The 26,708-nt window shown below is 42.5% G+C and overlaps 2 protein-coding genes across 2 annotated transcripts in view; one reads left to right on the plus strand and one right to left on the minus strand.

The window, feature by feature from the left end:
• Positions 1-561: 561 nt before the first annotated feature.
• tgfb3 (transforming growth factor, beta 3) lies at positions 562-11,210 on the plus strand. The gene is made up of 7 exons (XM_063909194.1): positions 562-1,335; positions 5,708-5,871; positions 7,246-7,375; positions 7,499-7,606; positions 9,228-9,384; positions 9,938-10,091; positions 10,179-11,210. The coding sequence occupies exons 1-7, from the start codon at positions 990-992 to the stop codon at positions 10,335-10,337; spliced, it is 1,218 nt and encodes a 405-aa protein (XP_063765264.1). The 5' UTR covers positions 562-989; the 3' UTR covers positions 10,338-11,210.
• A 449-nt stretch (positions 11,211-11,659) lies between these two features.
• The window catches only part of ttll5 (tubulin tyrosine ligase-like family, member 5), a 45,222-nt gene continuing 30,173 nt past the window's right edge, over positions 11,660-26,708 (minus strand). Inside the window, 4 exon segments of the mRNA XM_063909193.1 lie at positions 11,660-13,212; positions 16,795-16,877; positions 20,034-20,227; positions 23,135-23,333. Coding sequence (XP_063765263.1) covers positions 13,160-13,212; positions 16,795-16,877; positions 20,034-20,227; positions 23,135-23,333 — 529 coding nt within the window. The 3' untranslated portion in view covers positions 11,660-13,159.

Genomic DNA, 26,708 nt, shown 5'->3' on the forward strand with positions numbered 1-26,708 from the left:
TGATGGGACCTGAACCTCCCCCCGTTGTCCGCTAGATGTCACTTATGCATGTTGTATGATGCTGATGGATTCTGAACAGTAGCAGGATCACAGCAGATGGCTGGAGTCCCTGTACATTCCAAGATCTCTTTTGTTAACTTCGGTCTTCCATCTGCATTCATTTTTAATCCAAAACATATTTTGGATGGTGCCAATATTGTCAAAGGACTCTAAAATCCACTCAATGACCCTCCAATCAGGCTTAAAGCCCTTACATAATATAAATTAATAAGCAAACACAAACACAATGCAACTTCATTCTTATTCATAAAATACAAATAGTATTTTATTTATAATACAACAAATCAGTGCAATCAGAAGTTTCCTTCTTTATTCAATGTTGCGAAATCCCACATTGCGTAATAATAAGCACATGCAGTTTAACAACCCAACATTTGAAGTATTTTTAAGTGGATTTCAGAATAGGACGGATCTCACTGTCCGTACGGAGGATAATAACTTGCTGCCCCTCCCTCTACAACGTCACCGCTAGGGACTATAAAGTATGAGTGAGAGTAGAGAGCGTTTGAGTTTGTTTGAGGCCGGGACTGCAACGAGAGGGAAGAGAGGCGCACTGACTCCAGGAGAACAAGTGGATGGAAAGAGCCCAGTGCAATGGAGAAACTGAACCGTAGTGCAGACATCGGAGCCCTGTAAACCCAGGAAGAATAGATGAGGTGCTTGCATGAGATAAAGGGGAATGAAGAGTAGTATACACAGTTTTAATGAAGAGTTGAGATACATTTCCAAAATGGCACGGATTAGCTCCAATGCAAATTCGCATTTCGCAAAGATGACATAGCACTTAAGAAAATGGGATTCCTCCAGGAACAAAACTCACTCACGACCTGAATGAAAAGAGAAAGGGGACTCTATTCAAATCGGAATTTAGTTTTGTTTTTCTTCTTTTACTTGACAAGCCTCGGTTGTGGGCGAACGCAGAGTGAAATATGAATCTGGGAAAAGCACTTCTGTTTTTCCTTCTCTCAACTTTTGTAACAATGACTTTGTCGCTATCCACTTGCACCACTGTGGACATCGACCACATAAAGAAAAAGAGAGTAGAGGCGGTCCGGGGACAGATTCTCAGTAAACTCCGGCTGACCAGTCCACCTCAAACAACAGGTCCTAGTCAAGTACCGTTTCAGGTCCTGGCCCTTTATAACAGCACCAAGGAGCTCATTGAGGAGCTGGGAAGAGACAGGCATCAAAGCTGTGGACAGGATAACACGGAGACTGAGTACTATGCCAAAGAGATTTACAAGTTCAACATGATCAATGGTCCGCCAGAAAACAGTAAGTTGTTTTTTTAAATCATGGTCAGTAAGTGTTTATGTCGCACTCAATTTAACAATTTGTGTTTGAGATGTATGTGATTTAAAAACACAGGTTGGAGAAATTATCTGTTTTGCCAATGCGCTATGCCCATGCTGCCAACATTCTTTAAACGTAGGTGCCCAAACGTGATACCAATGCCTTCACTTGTACAAATCTGTGTACAGTCGTATAAGTGAAAACGTGAATGTGGCCTAGATACAAAATTATCATAGGTGAGGTAACAATATCAACAACAGGGTTCTGACTTTTCGAACTAGCCGTAAGTCTACTCGTGTCTGTGCAGCCTTTACGCACAGACGCGCCTGTGAGAAGTGGAGCGGTGCGCAAAGGAGAAGGCAAAGTAAACAGTCTAATTGGAATGAGCACCATTCCTCATACATACCTCACACCAAAGCCATGGGAACTCCAGCCTTAGTCTGACACATTCCTTAGCTAGGAAAATTCTCAGGCAGTTAAGTCTAGTATTTATTGCCAACTCCAATACCTCATTTCCATTTTCTGGCCGTGAGTTTCCTAATATTTTTCATCCAGTGTAACAACTCTCACTTCTATTTCCCCCACTATTTCTCTCAAGTAGCATAGAGCCGAGCTGTGCGTTATGATCTAATTCCCTTGTTCATCCATATTGGTATTTCCTGTATAAACTATGGTCCATTGATTGTTCCAGAAACCTGAAACAGAAGCTCACTGAGCAGCGGAGTCTCCAGAGAAAGTCAGTTTCTTAGTGTGAATTGGATCTTTATGCCGGTCAGAGGACAGTTAGTGCACAGTGTAACCAGCTTAAAGATCAACAGGTGTTTATGCTGTGCTGTGACACTTAGCAGAACCTCTGCCCGTTCCAGCATAAGTCGTGTATCAAATCCATTTCACAGGTCCCACAAAGTGCTTCTGACACTCAAAATACACAGCTCGGGGGTTTATCCGCTGGTCAGAGGTAGCCAGAGCTCCCAAAACAAACAGAGGTCTAAGGAGTGGGATCAGTGATGGCCAGGTGCCCAGGACACATCACGCTGGTTTTATACTGAAGGCCCTTCTGTAGGTGATAATACAAGACGTGAACTTCACTTAATACTGGCAACACTCTGCACTAAACAGCTTATCCAGGAAGGAAATTAGGAAATTAACAGAAAGTGCCAACATACATTAATTAGCACTCTCCCTTTCCATTCTGTAATTTTAAAGAGAGCAGGGCATGTTGCAGACAGTATACAGTAACATAATGTCTGTCACCTTGATCATTTTGTAGTTCATTTTCATTCCTGCTGGATATAATGAGTTTTACATCCACCGCTTTTGGAAGGTGGGAGTGTTTGGGAATAAAGTTACGTTTTTTTTTTCATGCGCAGTTAAAAAGTTAAACAGAAACTTTTCTGTCATACTTTAATGCGCCACTTGCTCCAGAGCCACAGCTGCTAATGCAAATCAAGCCATTTGCCATACAGTAAATGACTAGATGAAGCATAACTGAGACTGAGCAGCAACAGATTTTTAATTTTCTGGTGCATCAGGAGGCCAGTGAGGCTCATTATATCATGATAAACAAAATGAAGAAACAAGATTAAAACATAATGGAAGGAAATCATGACCTTTGGCACAATACCTTTCTCAGAATCCACTTACTCTTAAATTAAAAAGATGGTGCCCTGCACACTGGAGCATGCGGATTCAGTGAAATATCAAGCCTATCATTGACTCAGTGTTGGGTCGGTAAAAAATGAGCACTAGCTCTGAGGACAGCAGGGTATCTGATATATGGGATAGTAGAGAGATGATGTCATCTGAACAAACAGAGAAATAGGTCTTTGGCCAACGATCCAGCATCTTTCCCCCCATGACTCCCACGCCTTCTCCATTTTTGCTTCCTCATCCTTAATCAAATGGAGAAAAGTTGTTTTTAACTTCAGCGGAGACGTACACGACATTGTCTCATCACATGTAATGGCATGCAACACTAGGAAGCAGAGTAATTAGAATATTCTATGATACAAAACAGCATTCAAATTCTGTATTTCAGAAAGTAATTATCAATTTTCTGAATCATAGGTGAGTAAAAATTAAACTGTAGCAGCATCATTTAAATTCAAATTTAATATGCTGCTATTCAACTTAATAAAGCTTAACTACTTTATTTCCAAATAAATAGATTGTTGTCCTCTACAAGACCTAGACACCTCAACAGCTGGCTAGCACCTGCTGCCTTATGCATCCTGTTTCCTTTGTTTACTTCCAAAAAGCTCTGGAGAGACTGACATCACAGACAATCCTCCAGGCAAAAGAGCAAAGAGAGGTGATTCCTGAGATTTTTTTTCATCAGGAAGGGTCTATGTCATGAGAGGAGGGGATTGCACACACTAGAGGGTACGAGGTGTGGTCGAAAGCTTCTAGGCGAGGCACTTTATATGAAGCTTTACAACAGAGCCATGCCAGAGTCTGTCCCCAGGCCTTCCTGAATAACTTCACCCCTAAATCCAATTAAAGCCTCTCTAGTTTCAAATTCACTAAGTGATAATACGAAAATGAAGTGTTTACTGTATGTGACTACAAGTGTGTTAATGAGAATGCTTGGTAGAATGATATCATTAATTTGATCTACAGTTAGTTTGAGCTATATCAGAAGTTAAAATGTTTTTCTTACACAATGTTTACAAGACAAAGAGTAAAATACTTTATATTCTTTAACATCAAACCTCAACATTTTTCATTTCTGAGTGGATTTCCAGGTAGAAATAAGACCCTTGTGAAGCTTATTGACATACATCTCTGCTGCTTCAAATAGTTAACAGGTCAAATATGTCAGCATCCTGACAATCAATCTTAAGAGCTATAGTGGGGGTCAGAAAATTGGTGAATGTATATCATTTTAATTATTCAAGCCATCCCCTCCAATTACCAAGATGGAACAAATTACCTTTCAGACCCTTGGCAAAAATAAGCCATAATGTGAAATCCACCTAAAACCATTGCAATGGGAAAAATGAGGTCATCCAAAAGGAAACCAAAGACTTGATTAGAATTTCAAATCTCCCCTCGAAGTGGGGCTTTCCACCTTCTGTGGGGGAGTCAGATGGGGGACGAAGCAGTGGGTGAGGGGAGGAAAAGGCTGCTGAGGTTTCCTCCTTATAGATTGCGTGGAAACACTGGACAGATATCTGGCTTGGGATGAATGCTTAAAAGGTCACCTATAAATAGGGAAAGTTGAAAAAGCTTTGTGGAAATATAAGATAATGACTGGGAGGACACTGAAATAGGAATGTGGGTCAAATGAAGTACAGATACTTGGAAATGTGCAAGTTCTTATTGCATGACACAGAAACAACTGAACTTCTGAGTTTCCATTCGTCCCAAAACAGCTTGAGGTGCAAATCAGCTAAAGGTGCAATGCCCCTTTCAACCACCAGCAAATCTGAGGCTCAGTAATAAAGTTTAAGCTTGGGGTAATAAATTAGCTATGGCTTGGCTGTAAACGACTGTTTCCACTTGGCCCATAAAAAGTTTGCTATGTGCTTGTTTTGCTCAACACTGCATGTGCTTGGGCTGTTAAAATAATAAACTGCTCTATAATATTATGGTATAAAAAGGAGAATTGCTTCAGTGCAATGGGAAGCTTTTTACGTAGATCACATTTTGGCCATTTATTAACCAGATCCTTCTAAAGCTCAGAGTGATATCATATGGACGCACCATGGATACAGCAAGTTATTGCTAGTCAAGCATGCACTTAGTGGCCTTACCGTCACGATGTAGTTGCCCTCTTTGACGGTTTCTCAGGTATTGTTCGGCTCCAGTATGTGAGCCCACATGCTCCGGATACATTTCCAAGTTCCAGGGACTACTTGGCATCTGGCCGAGCCCTCAGAGCACCTGTTGGTTTCAAGAGCTGGTGGAAGGAGGAGGAGCATGCTGCTGTCCCACTGCAGCCCACTCCACCACCATATGGGACATTTGGTTTTCATTTCATGACTTCAACTTGTTGCTAACTCGGACCGCACAAAGTATAAGCAGATGGTATTCAGTAATGGCCCACGTCTCTCAGGAAATAGAGTAGAAAACGTTTTTTTAATCTGCAAACTATCTCAACTTATTTCAACTCTTAAGAGAATCTTCTACAAAAAGCTTATCAATAATCAGAAGGTAAACATCTCCCCCTGTTAAGATCAGTGGAAAATAGGCATTGATAACATGTACAGTATGAGGTAACAGATGGATAAGAGCTTAAAGGGACTCTGACAAAAGAAACAATGAGAGTTCCAGTTAAACCTAAAAAAAAGAGAGATATCAAATAACATATTCAAAGCAACTGTTGAATCATCATTTCCATTTTTACCTGCAGATGACCTCCCGTACTGCCCTAAGGGTATCACCTCCAAGGTATTCCGCTTCAACGTCTCTACCATGGAGAAGAACTCAACCAACTTGTTCCGGGCCGAGTTCAGAGCCCTGCGGATCCCCAACAGTGGAGCCAAGAGAAACGAGCAGAGGATTGAGCTCTACCAGGTGTGTGAACTGACCGTTCATTTCCACTGTTAGCATAACGCTGGAGGCTAATGTGCTCTATTTCTCTCAGAAGGCCTTTGTAGGTCAGCGAGAAAGATGAAAACATTTATATTAGGGTGTCCAACTTCCTTTCTCTTTTTTTTTGTGCACTGATCATTATTCCATGTGCTTACAGTCAAATGGATTCTACGTTAGGACACATTTAAGAGCTTGTACAGCCATCTTCTAGAAACCCTAGATTATTTCTTCTTTTATGACTGTCAATCTAATAAACCATCCTTGCTAGATCAAGTAGAGCCTTTTTCATTCAAAAGGGGGTTTGTAGATTTGCACCTGTATGTGTGGGTTTGTAAGCATTTTTGTGTTTAAGCTGTTAAATGTCAGCATGTGTGGGGTGGCAGGGATGACTTTCTTCTTTTTGTTTTGTTTCCTCATTAATCTCCCATGAGGCACTTGGAGTAATGATCAGGTTCCAACATTTCCTGCCAGGGAGACAAGCGTCTCCGGACTGCATACCGCCTCTAAGGCAAGGCTCTGGCCAGCACTGAATACAGGCTGTCAGGCCCTCAGATTGTTTCCAGGGGCCTAGAAGGAGATAGAGGCAGGGTCACCCACTGGGGGAGTAAATGGAGCCGCCCGCTCGCCCCCACACTTTCAGGCTGGAGGTTGATTGGCAGAAGGCTGACGCTGGCCCCTTGTTCCCACAGGAAGACAGATTAGATGCTGACAATGTTCAGGAACCTGGTTATCCATAGAACTGCTGTGGGGCTTGGTGCTCATACCCACCACCCAAACACACATATTTCTTACAGATAAACACCTTTGTTCAGAGAAGTGCCGATGGAGATAGGAATGTCTGAACCACATGGTTGGCATTTTCCCTCCATCGTGAGTTTTGGGGCCTCAACACGATAATGCAGTCAGTAACAGCAGTGTTACCTGCAACCCTGCTTTTTTTCCCCCTGAACTGCATGACACTGCATCTGGGAGGCCAGCTAAAGTCAAAGTTTAAACTGCTGATGTGAAGGACAGCCAGGTCCTCATTGGCAGGAGGGTAACACGCAGGCATTAACTTGCAAAATGGGGATATCAACACAGGGAGTCACTTTTTCCATAAAGAGTAGACATTTGGCCCAAGGCATCCTGGAGAGTCTGGCTCAGACAGACAGCTCTGGTTCTGTCTGTGTGTGTGTGTGTGTGTGTGTGTGTGTGTGTGTGTGTGTGTGTGTGTGTGTGTGTGTGTGTGTGTGTGTGTGTGTGTGTGTGTGTGTGTGTGTGTGTGTGTGTGTGTGTGTGTGTGTGTGTGTGTGTGTGTGTGTGTGTAAAAGAAAGAAGGTTTATGCAGCTGGGTCACATTTTCGTCTTTCCTCGCAGATCCTCCAGAAAGACGACCCCAAAGCCAAGCAGCGCTACATTGGGGGCAAAAACGTCCTGACCAAGGGAACGCCTGAGTGGGTTTCCTTTGATGTTACGGAGACAGTGAGAGAGTGGCTGATGTACCGACGTGAGTGGGACACCTACTTAAAAGACAACCTGCCAATAGCATTGGTTCATTGGAAGTGAAGGATCACAGCTTCAGAGGAACACGTCAGCTCCTTACATCCCTCTGCTCTTGTTTCCCCCTCAGAGACCAATCTTGGCCTGGAAATCAGCGTGCATTGTCCCTGCCACACTTTCAGGCCTAATGGTGACATTATTGAGAATGCCAATGAGGTGCTCGAGGTCAAGTTCAAAGGTAAGACTGCATTTGATACGTAATTGATGTGAAAGACATTCAGAGTATTGGGATTTTCATCAGCAAGATATGTTTTTTTTGTCAATTTCAGATGGATGTTCTTACTATTTATTCCTCAGTAACTTCATAATGTGAAATAATTTGGGAATAAAATATCTAACTACCAGTAAGAAAAAATTTTTCCCCAAAAATGTTAAACTGTTCCTTTAAAAATGGTCTGTAGACCAGGAACCAATCAATACAGTTTCTTTGAGTATTCTACTGTGATTAGATTTTCCCATTTTTTGAGTCTCAATCTTGCCTTTTATTCAGATTTCATGCTTTTCTGTGTTTTATGGTCAGACTGGTCTCTGCTGTGTTTGTTTTTTTCTCTGCTTTTGATCTCTCACAGTGAATAGACATTTTTGCCAGTTTGTATTCATGATCAAGAGCCAGATAACATTTAATTCTGTTTAATTTCTTTGATTTGTCTCATGCTACTGATAGACATCTCAAGTTTGTTTCGTCCTAATGAGTGCTTCTGAGGCAGTGTTGGTTTAGCATGATTTGCATTTGTAAGTCTTAGGACCAGTTTATCCTAGGAGTTTGTTTTGGGCTGCAGTTTTAGTTAATAGTGCTTCTTTCAGATTTCTCCAAAATGTGGAAACAGTGAAACCTGGCATGCTTTGGTTGATGTTTTTCTGTTAATTTTAAATATGACCCTACAAAACTTAAACAGGGGCTCCTCATTTGGTGTAATCTATACAGCTATGGCAGAGGATTTGATGAAAGTATACATTTTTTAGATCAAACTCTAAACGACATGTCTTGTTTTATGTAATTTGCATAAAAGGCTCAACAGGCCTTTAGTTACCTAGCACTCAATGAAGCCAAATAAAAGATACCTGAGGCGTTTATTTTGTCTTTCGTTGCGCAGTGTATGTTCTATCGAGAGCACAGTTTCCTCAGATAATTGGGAATCTGGTAATGATAACACAATAACACTCACAATACTGTCCTTTTTATGAGCCTGGCCAAAAAAAAAAGTTCCTTTTCATCCTGTCATCAACATCATCATCATGTTCCTCCAGCAGCAATACCTATTGAGGTCTTTTTAGTAAGATAATGGGTTTCCTTTCTAAGATGAAGAGAGAGACAGAGCATGGGAATACAATTGATCTGGTATCTCACTTAGCACTGGGGCCCCCGGGCCCTCGGCCCTGGGAACACTCCCGACTGGCTTGGCCACAAGGAATGTGCTGCCACGGCGCTCAGACGCTTGGCCCCGAATTAAAGAGGGGCGTACATATCCAACAGCAGCATCTCTCTGGAGATATTCACTGCTTTAGCTATCAGGGGCAGATTGGATGAGCAGACGAAGGCTGAGGTGAGGGGGGAGAGATGGAGAAAAAGAAGGAAGTCAGGGACCAGCATTGAATAAGGAGAAGGGTGAAAAGTGATCTAAAAGTGAGTGAAGCCCTTTCTGGATACTACAGTAACCTTCTGTAAAGTTGACTACACTGATTGGAGTTAATCTGTGGTTCCACTGAGGTCGGCTCTCAAAGACATTTTTACAATTCTCAATAAATCTGCTGTGCAGTTTTACCTGGTATCCTCCAGACTGAAAGGCTCTCTCCTGCAGGTATGGAAGTGGACTATGATGATCTGGGCCGTGTAAAAAAGCAAAAGGAGCAGCTCTACCCCCACCTCATTCTCATGATGCTGCCTCCCCACAGGCTGGATGCCCAGTCCTCCTCCCGCAGGCGCAAGCGGGCACTCGACACCAATTACTGCTTCAAGTAAGGCACATTTGTTCGCCGTGGAAAATGTAATGAACTGTTGGACTTGTGTCTTTAACTTTGTAAAATAAGGTGGATTTAACACTTGGCTGGGTCAAATATTGCAAATAAAGAATAGCTGCTTCTACAATGTTGCAGCTGAGGAAAATTGTCAAGCAGTACACCGGCCAAGGCAACATATCAGGTGTCACGTCTCTAAAAGATGGCAAGGAAGAATGGGCAAAGGATAGGCTTGTTAATCATCTACACGAGCATGACAGAGGTATTAGTTAATACAAGTCGGGATCTGTCCCAGTACAAGCAAACACCGCCTCCTCTTACACTCCGTCCCCTTAGCTCTGGATTTCCTCTTTCAGGCTGACAGGCAGCACCAGAGACACCTGGGCTGACTCCAATAGGGAAAATAAGGGCACACCTAGGAGAGGAATTTCTGAACCTCACACTCATCTCTGGCTGCGTGCCCAGGGAGAGGAAAATGTATACAACCCCTAAAATAGCACGTTATCTGTGAAGTGAAATGAGTGTAATCCTCTCTGTCCTCTTTTGTCTGCAGCAACTATGAGGAGAACTGCTGTGTGCGACCACTATATATTAACTTCCGGCAGGATCTGGGCTGGAGGTGGATCCATCAGCCTGAAGGATACTACGCTAACTTCTGCTCTGGTCCCTGTCCTTACCTACGCAGCGCAGATACCACCCACAGCTCGGTGAGATAAAGTACCACAACACATTCAAGTTGTGATTCTGTTCTGTGAAACTTAACTCCTCACCTCCTTCTGTTCTTTCTTCCACAGTTGCTGAGTCTGTACAACACCTTGAACCCAGAAGCGTCCGCCTCCCCCTGCTGTGTTCCTCAGGACTTGGAGCCCCTCACCATCCTCTACTACGTGGGTCGCTCCCCTAAAGTCGAGCAGCTCTCCAACATGGTCGTCAAGTCCTGCAAGTGCAGCTAGACTTCAGGGCCCGGCGAGAGACGCGGGACGTGAAGGCTCCCAGCACTACTCAGAAGCGATACGAGGGGTGAGATGAGGCACGGTACAGTTTGCCCTACACCTTCAACCCCCTGCTTCAGCCCTGGCCCTAGCTCTCTCTCCGTCTCTCGAAAAAACAAAAAATGAATTCATGCTCACAATCATTGGCAGCGTTTACCAAGAAGACTTGTCAAACACCACTTCACTAACGGGCACTCTCAAACCCATCCAACCTCTTCAGCAATCGCTTTTTGACATCAATGTTTCAGATGTTTTTTTGTGTCATATTCCAGCATTTGAGCAGCCTGTACCTCAGTGTTACATAACAGGAAGAACAGAACAATAATTGTCTCTAATGACCACTGCATTCTTAAGGACATAAAATAATTGCAGTCCAAAAGAGGAAATGACTGAGAATGCAGACTGAACCAATAGGAATACGTCAAAGAGGGTGAAACTAACGTGATTGTTTGTTGAGGGCAAACACATCCCTCTGCTCTGACGCACAGGACACCTTCGAATGTCTGAGCTGGAAACCGCCGCTGTGCACGCCACAGCTCCGACACTGTTTGTTTAGGATTAAAATGCTGTTGAATTAAAGATGACCTTAGGACAAAAAGAAAAAACATGCTGGAAACCAACCTTTATTCTAAAGTAGTATATCCGTGGTTATGTTTACCTCTGTAATACAACAGGATGGAGATTCCAGGGATAGTTTTGTTTTAAAGTGAAGCCTTTCTGTTGTATGAGATGACGTATGTCACTAAGTGAACACTTAAGTAGATCACAATCTGTAAAGTTTTTTGTATTACTCTTGGAAACACCTTTTTTTTTAATTAAAAATGGACAGTTGGATAGAGTTGTTCATATTTCCTTATTGTTTGAGTTTTTATGTTTGCGTTAAGTTCTTTAGAGCAGCGGTCCCCAACCACCGGGTCGCGACCGGTACCGGGCCGCGGGCCATTAGGTACCGGGCCGCACAAAACGTTTGAATTTTTCTTTTTCTTTTATTGATTATCAGTCTAAATATGTTTTTTTTTGAAAAGTGGCTTCTGGCGGAATGGCGCATGCGTCTGCGCCTCTTGACAGGTCTCCTGGCGATGCGTCATTAACGATTATAGAGCAAATGTAGGCCGGAGAAAATGAAGGCCGGTCCGTGAAAATATTGTCTTAGATGAAACCGGTCCGTGCCGCAAAAAAGGTTGGGGACCGCTGCTTTAGAGCACTTTATTTTAAAGGGTAATAGGGTAAATTCAGACCAAGGAAAGAAATCAGTCCAGTGAGTGACAAACTTCTGTGAACAAACATACATTTACTGACATTATTAGCATGTTTTAATGTTTTCTAGGTATTCATTTCAATGTTGGTTGATACCAAGATGATTCCAAAAACATTACATGTCCATGCATGTGTGTTGTAAACATCAGCGACACAACAGATCAAACGATCAGACTGTAAACAACTTTGTATCACCACAGGAGAATATACATTGATTTGGATTCCAATGCTGAATATCTGTGACACAGCATGCACTGGTGTAGTAAAGTAGACCACAACATTAAGTTTGCCATGGATCACTACAAAATACAATAGAAATACTTTCAAGTGTATTAAAACCATTTCTGGTCTGCATGGAGAACTATCATATGTGCAAAATCACTGTGATGATAATCATCAGTGGATATGACATGCATGACATTCAAGTATTTCTGACAAAGTCATCATAAACATATTCTGAATCTATTGATATATAACACAGATGTTTTATTCTATTAACACGCCCTGAGTTAACTCACTATATGGTCTCAAACAACATACTACCTACACAGATATTGATTTGCTGGTGCAGCATTAACCTTCATATACTGTAGGCAAGGCTGAGCGTAACCTTAATTCCTCTTTATGTTATGCTTCAAGCTACAGAAACGGCCAAAAGGCCTTTTGGTGGACAATATTTATTGAATAAATACTAATACAACTACAATAATTTACTTAATAAACTCAACAGTTTACATTTGGTCCGTCGAAGAAAAACATCTACATCTCAACAGCTTACAGGAAACTCACAGGTCAACTGCATTCTTGATATTTGTGTTACATTTTCCATGTAAACGTGGAACAAGGCAGCAATCCACCATTATTTATGCTCTTTTTTACGCCTACAAGCAAATCATTCTCTACTTTAACGCATCCTTAGGCAATGAGCACAGATGTTTTGGCAACAAGTCGAGGTGTGTAATGCCAGAAGCTTCTCACAAAAAAAATCTCCTCTGTATGCTTGTCCGTTTGTATATAAAGATAAAATCTACATGACTGGGTAGTGGTGCATATGCTACTGCAGGAGCAAAGAATAAAAGGTTGGATCCTGAAATTAAAATGCCACTGGGGCATTAAGGAACCATCTGCTGAAGGCTATCTGTCAGTGAAATCTCTCTGTGGCATCAGTAGCATGGAGAGAATGAGGGCGGACAACTGTTGGGATATAGACTGAGCGTAGCCAACGGGGTGAGGAAAGTGGGAGGGGGTACGTAGGGTAAGGAGCTGAAAAGGCCAACTGATGTTGTGCTGAGCAAATAAAATCTCAACCTGCGTCAAAGCTGGGCATTCCTGGCCTCGTCGACTACCCTCTCGCATGTCTGTGGCTGTATTACAGAGAAATTAATAAGACCCTGTTCGATTTCTGGCATGCTTTCATCTGCTGCTGTTGTCCTTTCCCAGAATACACCTCTGTGAGGATGTAGTTACATACAGAGACACCTGTCAGGCCAGCAGAGGGGCAGGACGTGCCTCTGGTTGCTTTCATGTCATCTGTGACTGGGCTCCTGGCCCTGGAGCAGCTTGCGGTACACGGAGAGACCTGGGGAGCAACAGATGAAAATAAAATGAATAAAAAAAGAGGGAGAAGGGCAGCACAAGGTTTCCCCCACAGAACCCACATGTGCACAAACAGAAATGCTAAGGTCAAACCTGAAAGAATTTCCCTTCAAAAGAGAAGGCTAAAGACCTCTTGGTGAATGTTTGGTTGATCGTTTTTCTCGGGGCTGTTACCAGGGGATCTGCTCTGTCATCTCAGCGCTCAGCCTTTTGTCTGCCTGTCCCCAGCCCCTCATCCTATCGGCTGGCTGACAGCCAGGCATCTAGTAGGAAAGGCATTCCAAGTACAGTAAGAGCTGCCGTGTTTGTGCTCCCAAACAGTATTCCCATTCATTCCTCCTCTCCACACTCTGTTTATTTTGGTGCTCTTTTACACCGTAGGGCCTGACGGAGCTGAAAAACGAAAACATCTCCCTGACTTCCAATCTGATGACATGACCGCTGGAAGCTTCTCCAGCTCAGTGAAAAAAAAAGAAAAAGATAAAAGGGACAATCATTCATCTAAAATGTCCCACTCCTAATAACACTTAAGAACTAATAAATGTTTGCTGAATAACAACATTACCACTTCTCTGCCATAATTACTGAACAATTTGGATCTTTGTGTAAGATGTATCTGTGATTGCTTTGAATCAAACATCCAATAACTTACATAATACATCTGAATAGGGGATGACAGCCAATAACTGCCTTCCTTTCCCAACAGGGCACCGCACTCTCTTATTTTGATAGAGAGAGGTTTGAGCTATCCGCCCTGACATGATCAGGCTCCCATTAAAATGGCACAAGTGCAGCATTCATTTCCTTCTCAAACTGAAAGCAATAAATCTCCACAGTCACCAGCTGTGCAGCCCTGAGAACTTCAAGAGAGGGGTTCAAGGGAAGCATTGTAAAACACATGTGGTTGATATAATCTAGGTTTGTTAGCTTTGATAGAAACCCTCGCTTCATCTCATGTCAAAAATTAACACAGAAGAAGTGGGGAAGGAAAAAGGGGGAACGAGCAGGAAAAGTTTTCGGGTATAAAGAGAGAGTTGTACGAGCAAAGAGAGGAAGAGATTAAGAGAGTGCACAAGAGGGAGATAAAGGGAGAGTGTGATTAATGACGGTTGACAGCTGATCATAGAGAATGCTCTCCACTTGGACCCGCTCTAACTCCCTGTCAGAGTCAATCAGGGGAGCTCAGTCATCTCGCCACAAAGGTACTCTGGGCAGGCAGAAAGACCTGACGCACTCCTAAGCTCCACAAAGGCCGTTCCCCCCCTAATAACACCCCCCTCTCTCCAGAAAGCCACACTGAGTCTCTGTTCGACTCCCAGTCCCATTCTAAAAGGCATGGTTTGACCTGCCTCGCTAACTGGTTTTGGTACTGGGACTTCTTTCTTTTTTTATTGAGTCAAGAGAGAAGCATCTCCCCACCCTTTGAGCCCTGCGCGACGGAAAAATGCATACATGAAATTCAGAAGCTATCCCAACGGATCCAGTTACAGTAATTGATGAGTTTATAAGATGTTTGTTAACTTAAGCCAGCCTTCATAGTTTAGGGGCAGAATGAAAAAAGAAATGTTCTGCTCACAGACACAAGCACTCATTTTTTTGGGGAGGGGGGGAGGGGTGCAGAGCTACTGTGTTTTTCCAACAAGCTGATTCCTGGGTCGTCTTGACGGTGAGGCTCACGTGATGTAATGAACGCTATGATTACTGTATGCTAATGTATGGTAGGTCTATGGAAAAAAAAAGCTCTTGATCAGGCAAACAGATGTGTGCATCAGTGCTAAATATCACTGTTACTGTAATAACGCTCAACACTTCTGTTAGAATGGAAAGAGTTGTGGAAATAGGGCAGGATGACAGGGCACACGTGAGTGCATGTACCCACGATTGTGGCGCATAATAAACTCAGCAAAGGCTAAGTCATTTTTACTTTAAAGGTCTCGTATTATGCTATATTTGAACAATATATTGTAGGGCAATATCTACACAAAACTTGTCTGTGAAGTGTTTTGCTCAAAATACCAAACAGATCACCCATGCCTCATCCCCCTCTATTTCAGCCCTGTTCCTGAAGTGCTGATTCTGTGACTGTCACTTTAAATTTTTGCTGAGCTGAAGCTGGCCACGCGCCTTTGCAGCGTCATGCAGCGAGGAGATACTCAGCTAAACGCTGCCGTGATTAAACGCCATATTGTGTTCCAAAACACATCAAGCATTATTTCTGAAACACTTCTCAGTGTTTACAACTACAACAGTGACATTATATGTATTAAATATACAACAAATCTAAGTCCCTCCTGCAGACTTCCTGCTGAACACACAGGCACAGAGGTACTGCGCAGGGCATTCAACTCGCGACTGTATATTGCGGACGATAGGTTGGGACATGTCACGTGGGCGGGACGTTGCCGTGAGTTCAATGTAAAGCCAGCCCACATTTTCCTTATCATAACTGAAGCAAATCTGGATCAGCTCTTTAGTACCCCCGTTTTCAGAGGTGTAGGTAAGGAGGAAAAGACAGAGGGTTGTATTTTCTGACACTTTGTGAGTCTACTGAGACCCCAGGGACACATATTTATGTATAAAATACATCAAAAAGTGCATTTTGCATAATAGGGGACCTTTAAGTGTGATTTCTTGGGTACAACTGGACATCCCTTTTGGCGTATAGATGTAGTTACAATTGCGTAGGACTGACCAACTGATGGGAGTACCCAAACTGTTCCCATCACTGGGTCCTATTACAAATCAAAGATGTCATCACTGTTATTCCCCTTTATCTTTCAGCAGTAATCTGACCTGTAGTTTTGGACAAATATAATCAAATAGCAAATTACAGCACTGTAGAGTTTGCTCATGCTCATTCAGATCTGGCAGCTTGAACTTTGCTTGGCACAAAGGTTCAAGGTTCAAGGGGTTTTATTATCATATGCACAGTAACTACAGTGTAGTTACGGCAATACAAAATCGTAGGTCCCAAGCTCCTCCAACAGAGCAACATATTATACATGGGAAAAAAGTGCAAAATGAAACAGAGTTGGATAAATTAGAATAAAATAGTGCAGGTTATGTTGCTAGACCAGTCTACAAGTAGTGCAGATGAAGATAACTATATACATGTCAGAAAATGAATAAATACAATAAGCCAAATTATGCATGGAATGTTAAAAGTGACCAAGTAAATGCAGGATTCTATAAATATTGTACTATGAAAAACAAACAGGGTTATGACACTAGGCATTGTAATAAAATAACCAATAAATTCCCACTTCTCTTCTAAGAAATGTCAAGTTTGTACTATTTATCATTATGACAGTAGTAGTTATCTGCTACAATGTGCAAAGTACATTTACACATCCTGCACACCACTATGCAAGCAGGAAGCGGGCTAAAAATATCCAGTGGTGTCTATCAGTCCTCCATGGGGAATGTCCACTATGCCTGGCTGCAATCATGGCCACTGGCACATAGAGGGCACACCCCCCACCACCCACCTTCTATATTACACCACCAGCAGGCCAAGTGACAGCACGGTACTAAAGCGTGTGTAGAAATACAGCATCAGACCCACCTGTTTTACCGCAGATGGCTTCGTAGACCACATGCTGCCCGCCGGACACACTGCCACCGGCTGAACTCTCCGCGGACTTCTGCCTGTTGAACATGAGACGAAAAGTGTCAGTGATGACCAAAAAAATCATTCCCCAGGGGTGATCAGCATCTGAATTCCAATCAGTCTCTCAACAGTCTGGTATAAAGCTGTGGATGTATCCTTTTTGTCCCAGTTTGAGCTGAATACATTAATAAGTAAATAACAGCGTGAATGTTAGAGCTTCTGATGAGTCATCCTCTGACAGAAGAGAGTCAGTTTGACTAGTTTGTGTGTGTTTGCAGTCAGTGGAGGCCAGTGGGGGTTAAGTGTTTGCTGAGTGGCCCTCATGAGCTAATTTGTGAAAAGAAGGGGGCAAATTCCTGCTCCTTGTCCTCAGTGATTTCTCAAGATTATTGTGTTGATTGCTGATTATGCAGACCTGCGGGCGGTCGCTACAGACACAGAAGGCGCATACATGGGCCTTCTTATATGCTGAATAGTCAGTAGTGTACACTTATCTCACAGGGCTTCATACAGGATCCCAAACAGGGAATTATATAGCCATTTGCACATTATCAGACAGCAAATGCAGTGTTTTCAAAGAATAAACCATTACAGGAACCAGCGAAGCGTAGAGCGGGAGCAGACACGTCTGTAACCTTATACATTAAATCTGTTAAGCATTTTTTAGGGGGAACAATAAATAAAGCTTAGTTGGCATTAACCTCTCACCCCATAACAGCAGCGTGCCAAAGGAGCATTAACAAGGTAATGAGAGTACACACTGCCTCCTTGTAAGGGACTGCACAGTTGTTCTTTCATACCATTACACAACCACAAATAGAACTGGCCCACTTTAAGCGTGGCATACCTCGACAGGAAGCAACCCCTTTCATATTGAAAGGGGGGGAAAAAACTTGACCTCTCGGTTCTTCACATCACTTTCTTTGTCAACAGTCTCTCACTGTGCCACTTCAAAAGTTCAGATCTCTCACTGTAGGAGAGAAGTATAAGCCTTGAATATTTTGAAATAACTACTTACTTGGGACAAGAGCTGAAGTCCTTATGTAAAAAAAACAGATAATTTTTCTTTTAGTGCATTCAGGTAGCCAGCAAGACTTAATGTTGACCAAAGGGGATAAAGTTTAACCATAAACACACATTTGGCAGCTTCTGTGTGTATGCAGTATCCTGTGAAAATAACTACTGTTGTGGCTGATTAATAGGGAGTGAAAGCAGCAGCCAGGCTGACATTAATGGTGCTGCTGTAATTGTCACCCTATTAGTAATGCCACACGACAGCCCGGGTTTCCGTAGTTACAGCTGCGTCTAGCCAAACCTCGCAAACAAAATACCAAACAGGCTCATTTATTTGTGTTACAAATTGCTCCTTTCAAAGCCTTCACTGAAGTCATACCACTTTGAGTCCTCGCAGCCCCTCCATTTGGCAGCTGTGGTATGTTGATAGACCAGAGAGCCCTGCCCTGCTGAGTAGATACCAACATGAAGCACATTTGGTTTGAGCAAGTGTACCACATGTTTGTTTGGCCTAAAAATCAAAGGCGCTGCCACTCTTTGCCAAGGTCTGTCCAGCTTCTTTATTCTTCAATTAACTGTCAATGCTGACTTATCACTGAGTCAGCAGATTCGGACAGGGTTAATTAGAAAGCACAAGAAGGATTTGTCTTCACATCATTTTGCTGCTTGGACTGAAATCTTCTCTCCACTTCCTTTCCTAAACATTCTGATAAATAGACTCAGTTCAGAGCAGTCAGTGATCATCAATGTATTACTAATGGCAGAATGAGGCGAGGCCATTACCGGGAAATGCGTATAGTGCAACAGTTTTACAATTCAACAGCTGGCTGGAGGAAGGTGTTTGGAGGGCTGCATAACCTTGAACTGTGTGAATACACAGTGATTCTATTATAAGTTGGAGGAGCTTACGCCGACACTGGGATGCATTTCAGATGTGCCTCAATAACAGAGGTATTGAGTTGCCCCTAAAATGAGCTCTGGAAATAAAGGGAAGCAACGTATTATCCCCCCATTCTGCAAACAATCATCTCCTTTCTCCTGGACGGATTTCACTTTTCCCTGTCATTTTTACTTTTCCCCTCTCTTTATTCTTTCCTTTCCTTGTTTCCATCAGTGCATTTTTGGTCCTGAAGCTTCCGTTTTTCCCACACTCTCCCCTGTCACACTGGTCGACTGCAAAAATGCAGGATAGAGGAGAGTGTGAGGGGGCTCAGGAATTCCACATGCAGAGTGTAAACACGGCAACTGCCAGGAAAAAACACACACACACACACACACACACACACACACACACACACACACACACACACACACACACACACACACACACACACACACACACACACACACACACACACACACACACACACACACACACACACACACACACACACACACACACAGGAGCAAACACAGCACCTATCCGGCTGCCCTAACTTATTCTACAACCCCTGCGCTGCACCTCTGCCTTCCTAACTTTTCACTTGCCAGCAACAGTTTGTCCAGTCAAGCAAGATGACTGAATGTAACACGTCAGCAGAACGAGGGCTTTGCTCGGGGCGATCTGCTTCTCCCTGCTACTACTGAGGCACACAGAAGAATGGACAGTTCTGTATTTCAATCCCATTGTGCCATCACAGCTGCATCAACGTGATTCAAGCAAACAGTCGGTTCCGATCATAAAGATTTGCTGTTGTTGTGCAATTTGGCCAGATGTTGCAGTCATAAAGTCATAAAGTAAGTGAGGGGAAAAGCTGGCAGTTCAGCCCCGTTTCACTCCTTTCCTTTTATTTTCCCTTCTGTGCTCTTCAGCTTATCTCCAAACCAAACAGGAATTAAATGGCGCTCTGAGCCTGGGGCCCTTCCACTGAACCACGTTCTGTTTACGGTTCAGGCAGAAAGCAGGCCTGTGATGGGGTTGTTTACTGAACAGGCAGATACACCCTGCGGCCAAAGGACTGGGAGCACTCCACTGCACAAATATTCTAACTCTCATTAGCATGAGCCGTGTCCTCTGGAACTCACCGCTCCCATGCTCTCTGTCTTAATCCACAAGCCAATCAATGCCACTGCAATCTGTTAGTGTGCTTTTCATTACATGGTGACATTATGAAACTCAAAGCCATACTTACAAGAAAGAAGTAAATCAGAAATGTGTTCAGTTGAAAGGCCGTACTTACTTGATGAGGCGCTTTGTTGCCGTTTTCCTGATCTGTCCCTCTCTGGCAGTGCTAGGCGGCTTTGGGGCGAGAATAGGACTCACACAGGTTTGGCTGTGGACATGACTGTGGTTGGTTCGAACATGAAAGCTGGACGGAGGGCAGCTGGATGAGGTTGGGGCGAGTGGAGTACCTGTCTGTTCTGGATATTGAGCCTAAGAAACACAAACACAAATGTAACTTCAGGTCAGTATAATTAACACAGTGAAAATGCTTTTATTTATATTGCCTGAGCAAGGCACCGTTCCCTACACTGCTCTCCGGGCGCAGTACTTTTGGCAGCCCACTGCTCCCAACATTAGGATGGGTCAAATGTAAATTTCCCCTCTGTGGGACAATCAAGGGTTCTTTCTTCTTCAAACATAAAGTGAAGTCAAAATGTAATATTGTTGGGTTCGGAATAGGACGCTACTCCATCTTTATTTATGTGAAAATACTGTTTGTGGGTCTTTGGTAATGTATTGTGTATTTATAAGAAAGTATGATACGGTATGTATTTACCATACTGTAAAAAACAAATCCAATTCCTAAAGAGGAATAGGGAGGTGCAATCACATTTGGAATGAGTTAGTCATGGGGAAGAAATGTACTCTTTAAATGAAATATCAAAGTGATTGACATGAATAAGTGGATATGTTAATGAAATGCCATCCAGTATCAAAACAGGAATATTTTTTTTTAATTGGCTGCGCTGATAAGAAAATTCTTGACATTATTTATTTGTTTTTACAAGATTTTTTCACAGGCTTGGAGAGAGGGGAAATACCTTTTTCTTTCTGACATCATATTTCAGAGTCCCATTTCACTCTGTTCTTCCTGGAGAATGCATTGCATACATTCCTTCCACATCTCACGTCTATGCTATTTTCTCCGCAGCTTCCTATGGCTATCTGACAAACTAATGGTTTTCCAGGTTCACAGTGTAGCCCCTCAAAGGGCCGGCTGTGTGACAGGGAATATCTGATGTAATTGTTCTGTTGATAAATGAGAAGCTGAGTTTCCAGGTTGCGAGGCCTATGGCCGGCAATTCAGTCTGAGCAGGACCAGGAAGGCCACCTTTCTCTGGCTGCCAGTTGGCTCTGAGCCAGGCCAGTAGAGGAGCCGCGCAGTCTGCACCCAGTAACTGGAACGTGGACTGCAGCGCCGGAACAGCCCCTTGAAGTACACACTCATACACATACAGTATATGAACAAGAGCACTCACAGCAGATGAAGCACTTCCTTTTTGTGTCTTAAGGTAATCCTAAAAGCTCAATTACTTTTCTAATGAGGTCAGAAAAGTCAGCAGGGTGATCAAAAAGCTCAAAGAGTAGTCAAGCTCTGACTAATTCCTGGAACAAGGTGCATGTGAGGCAAAGAAACATTTTAGACTTTTCCCTTTTGGTAACTAAATAGGTTTAATATTCAAACGTAAAAAGTAACTGCAGGATTAAAGAACTTTTTGGCGGTAAAGAAACACATTGCCAGGTTCGACTTTCAGAGACCCATTTGGGTGGAACGAAGGGGGAGGGACGGCAAGGATTTTAGGGAGGATTGTCTGATTTGATGGTGAGACAACCATATCCTGAGTCAGCCTTCCGATGACCTCAGTTTGCGAGAGTTGAACAACAAGATGGCTCTGTTGTGAAGAGCGAATGCAGGAGTATGTCAGCAATAAAAGGAAACTTTGTCAACTGTTTTCTGACTATGAGACAAAATGAAAAGGGGAACGGAACAGAGGAAATGCACGGGATCACTTTCATAAAGTGCCTTGCGTAAGCCTGCAGGACCAAGCCAAGAGAAATATCACCTCAATTGCATCGAAGCAAAATGATGAAAAAACAATGACGTGAGAAAAGCTGCATTACTGCGGACAAATCAGGAATAAATGGGTGCATCCAATAATTCTACGTCCTCCCTGTCTCCATTTCTCTCCACTTTCAGAAACACCCATATAAACATTCTTCCTGTTAAGATCCTCTATCAAAGCAATTGTACAGGAACAAAAAGGGGGCCTGTTCTTACATTAAAACATTACAATCATTTTACGCAAAAATGACCGAGACCACTCTTTCTAATCCCCCTCAATCACATCAGTCACAGCGAGTGAGGCATGACTAAAAGGTTTTTTGTCGCTACATTACTACTACTGAAAAAAACATATCCCAAATGTTGTATTCATGTGGAACACAAATGGAGCTCTAATCTGATGTGAACTGTAAAGACATAAACCTAATTATGGATACTGCAACCATACTCTCTGGTGCCCTCATGAGCAGCATTCCTTGTTTACTCACCATCCACTACAAACTGAGAGTCACTCAGCCAAACAATGCAATCTTAGAGTGAGCAGTGATGTTTGGCTCTCCAGGAATGAGCTCCTGTTGAGGAGGATATTCCCACCGAACACCATTTTGTTAAGTGGTTTGGAAAGAGAATCTCAGAATAGCTTTGTAAATGCTAACATAAAAGCTTTCCCCTTGATGTGGGCGTATTTTGTACTATTTTGGACAGCAAATGTGCTTAGGTAAGGGAATATTCTGTACAGACACAAATATGAGGGTTTTCCTGAGGTAAAGCTCAATAGTTCTCATACAAGTTCAGTTCATCCATGTGGTGTTGATATTAAAGGAAAGGCATCGAATGAAAACAAAAGTAGCTGAACAACGAGTCCCTATGAACTCTTTAACTACATTTTAATTCAACAAAACAAAAAAGGCCTGAGCATTTTCAAGGAACAAATCAGGAGGAGTTGAAACAGAATCAACGAAAAATTCCAGTAATATGATGCTGTGGCATGAAAACCATTTTTCCACTAAAGGCAAGGCATGGCAAGGTTATTTAAATAGCAGATTTCAGACACAAAGGCAAAGTGCAAATAATAAAAATAAGGACAAAAAGTATCTGAAAGGAACCACCCAGCTATGCTGTACTTGAGGATAAAGGTTGGCCATTACCAACTCACAGTGCTCTGTGGAAAGGACACTTGTTGGGTGTTTCCTTTTAACAATAATAAATCCAGTAATTAGTATCACATTTATCATGATATAATGAGGAGGAACAAAACTAAATCTGTTATGTACCTGATGTCTGCAGTGGCTCTGGTCCAGAAATGGTCGAGACTGAAGTCTTTGCTGTTGCAGTTTCTGGATTGCAAACTGCAGCTGGTAGCTTCCTTGGGGGGGCTCGTAGCGCTGCTGGGGGTTCACTCCTGTCACCAAGCTGTAGGCACTCTGCATCTGCCCGTCCCACAGATCCTCCTCATCCTTCAGCGGCCTGTGGCTTGGAGAGCAGAGAGAGGAAGAGGTCAGCAAAAAGTTGAGAGAATCAAAATTCAGCAAAACGCAGACACACTGACTTCTGAATACAAAACTTGCAAACTGATCTCTGCAGTGAAAGCCACCTGTGTGTCACAGTGTGACTTATTGGCACTCTCGTGAAAATTAAAGGGGCCATATTGTGCTTTTTGAGGGTTTTCCTGTAGTGTGTTGTATAGGTTTTTGTGCATGTAACTGGTGTGGCTAAAATCCCAAAGTTCATGCCAGTGGGAGTTTCTCTTCCACTCCCTCCTTGCCTGAAACACCTCCATTGTAGTCCTAGTTTACTTTGATAACATAGTGATATCACTACGTAATGATCACGCTACTATTGGATAGCGCTTCAACATATTGTACGTGATAGGATAATGGGCGGGACATCTCTAAGCGGTTAATCAATCACAACAGAGCCACCCAGCTAACCAATCAGATCAAACTGTTCTCCGTAGAGGAGTATAGGAACAAAATGTAATTATGAACCCTAGAAATTAGCATAATAGGGCCCCTTTAACATCTATTAAGGTTTCACCTCAAGTCGTAAAAACCTGCATGACTCACCCTAAATAAAAAGGCATTCTTTTTTTTTTAATAATTTGGAAAATATGTCTATTTAATTTCTTAAGGAGAGTTAGATGAGGGTACCAATACCACATGAATGTCTGTCTGTATAATATTAAGCTCTACAGCCAGCTGCAGGTTAGCTTAGCTGAGCAGAAAGAATCGAGGTGGATTTGTGTTTCCTTTGGAACAAACCAGCGTAGCTTTTTCCTCTTGTTTCCAATATCTAAGCTAAAATAACCAGCAGTTAAGATAGTGTTTTGTGAAGCTGAGATGTTACCTGATTCTGCCCCTTTTGAATTTACTGGTAGTTTTGCATTTGGTGAGAATTAATTATACTTTAGACAATATTTACATTAAGGGGATACAATGGACGAAAAGGTATGACAAAAAAACATTGCAGCATTTATTCAAAGGTTGGCATCATGTTTAAATCATAACAAAGTCTTAAATGAAGCTACTACTGACACACGACTGATCCGTCTAAATACGAATTATTACCTGCAAAATTGTAAGCTTTAGTAGCCATAATAGCACATTATTTGCTACTTCTTGCCAGATATTTTAACATCCAACCAGGGAAGAGATGTGGTAGCAGCTAATTAACTCCCACGGTTCCCTCCACATGTTGAGTTGCAACAGCACCAGCAAGAAGTAAAAAAGACGAGCGTCCCTGTGTGTGGCTGCTGGGCCCACAGAAGCCTCAAGTCAAAGTGTGCAAATCAGAGTCAAAGCAGAGGGCAAGCCTGTGGCGAACACAGGCTGAACTCAAAACCTTTCCTCTTTGCCTCAGTGCTCCCGAGCTTCACGTTCCATTCACATCACACAGCCACAACCTGGAAAGCAAACCTTTTGACGAGCTCCACGAGTTTGTAACTGGATTATCTGTCATTAGAACTAAGCCTGTTTCAGCCTTTCTTTTTTCTTTTTGGGCCGCTGTTAAAGCAATGAGGTGAGCCTACCCTTCAGACACGCTTAAATTGAGTCTACATTGAGTCTGGTGTGCTGCTGTATGTGTACCACTTTAGCCACAACATAATGCCATAAAGAGCAGTATTGGGAGGAAAGACACAAATGAGAAAAAAAAAGAGTTACAACTACAGTTGAAGAAATAAGATCCCTGGGGTAATAATCACAAAAGAAACTCTTGGAAAATACTCCCATTACATGCAATAACATTTGTCCACTCGTCTAGAGAGTAGGAGGAAACACTCTAGCCTTAAAATCACAATAGCTGCGATATTTTAAGCGCCTAACTGTGATAAGCTCTAAAATTAGAACTCAATTAATCTTGAACAATACACACTGTAGGATAATAATCTTGTGTCGCTCAAGTGAAAACATAATCCTGCCCTGTGTGGCCAAACAAAGACACAAGGGATCTTAAACTCATGTGAACATGCATTTCTCAGTTCACATAATGGCTCATATATTGCAAAAACAACTGGTGTGACCACGAGCCAATTCAATTTTTTTAGCTTCTGGAAACAAAGGCTTGTCTGTGAACCTTGCAAGGCCAGAGAATCCACAACGCCAGGAGACAAAACAAGAACTCGTTCTTTGTTTACAGCAGTCATTTCCTTTAGCCTGGCTGCAGTTTGCACACTGGACCACAGGGACCTTCAGCGCTACCATTTTATTAGCATATGGTCTAAAACTGATTATTCCTCCGGTCACAAGCATATGCTTTCTGAAGTAGAACGTCGCAGCAGGGCCCTGAGGACAACTCTGTCCAGAAAGGGCTTGTCAACACAACACCACGCAAAACATGCTACAGATCATGATCATTCAAAAACAGCAGCAGTAGTTCTGAGTCCAGTCCAGCACAATGACCAATGAAATAAGGGAAAGAGAACAGTTTTACATCTGATATTCTCATCACTAGCACAGCACATGTGTGGAGCTCCAACATCGTGGGACCTCCCTCCCTGCAAGACTCCTGGTGTCACCTAATCCCTGCTGTGTGCGCTGTCCTTTAATATGCTGATATGACTTACTGTAGAACAACACAGCAGTACAAGCTGAGCACATGTGCTGCATCAATCTAACTCAGTGTGAATGTGGGAAAATGGACGGTCGGAGATGACATCATACCACAGTATCTCCGAGCCCCAGTGTAAACAGCAGCGGCCTCAAGAGTGAGAGGGTATTTCCAGCTATTGCTTTTTGTTTACTTTGTTTTATTGTAACGACATGACACTCAATAGAACTGTCTCTCAAATATAGAAAGGACCAGGGTTTGAGCATTTGTTGTGGAGACAGTTTAGACGTGGGTGCTGATGCTTTAGTTACTGCAGTAGTGAGTAATATATGGTCGTGAAACTACCAGAGGTCTGTTCCTAAAAACTTCACTGAGGTAAAACCTATATTCTGAAATCCTGAACATGGCCTGATGCAAACTGAACATTTTAAGGTGGTATTTAATAGGTTTGACTTTCAAAAATGACAAATGTTTGCTGACTATGACATTGTAATGTCCACCAAAATTTTGGGGGTTGAGAAAATAATATATGATATACTTGGTATTGCGATATTATTTTATGTCCAAAACTATACATTTTTTATTTGTAGTTCACTTTCTTTTTGCACTGCACTTTTATCTTATCCATTTTTTACTAAAATATCCTAATGTTAAAGAAGCATTTTCAGAGTTCACAAAAAGTGATGATATTGATGTGAGATAAAAGCTAAGGCAGATCCCACTGTTCCTTAAACTAGATTTTTTTTAAAAGACAAAAAGTAGTAATGGGTGGTGAAACTAAGGTGTTTGTCTCTGCTGAGA

The sequence above is a fragment of the Eleginops maclovinus genome, chromosome 19 (genome assembly GCF_036324505.1).
Source record: "Eleginops maclovinus isolate JMC-PN-2008 ecotype Puerto Natales chromosome 19, JC_Emac_rtc_rv5, whole genome shotgun sequence".
NCBI lineage: Eukaryota > Metazoa > Chordata > Actinopteri > Perciformes > Eleginopidae > Eleginops > Eleginops maclovinus.

Coding starts and splice junctions, on each gene's coding strand:
- tgfb3 (XM_063909194.1), top strand. CDS start 990: ATGAATCTGGGAAAAGCACTTCTGTTTTTCCTTCTCTCAACTTTTGTA. Junction 1,336..5,707: donor CAATGGTCCGCCAGAAAACA/GTAAGTTGTTTT, acceptor TTTTACCTGCAG/ATGACCTCCCGTACTGCCCT. Junction 9,385..9,937: donor GACACCAATTACTGCTTCAA/GTAAGGCACATT, acceptor TTTTGTCTGCAG/CAACTATGAGGAGAACTGCT.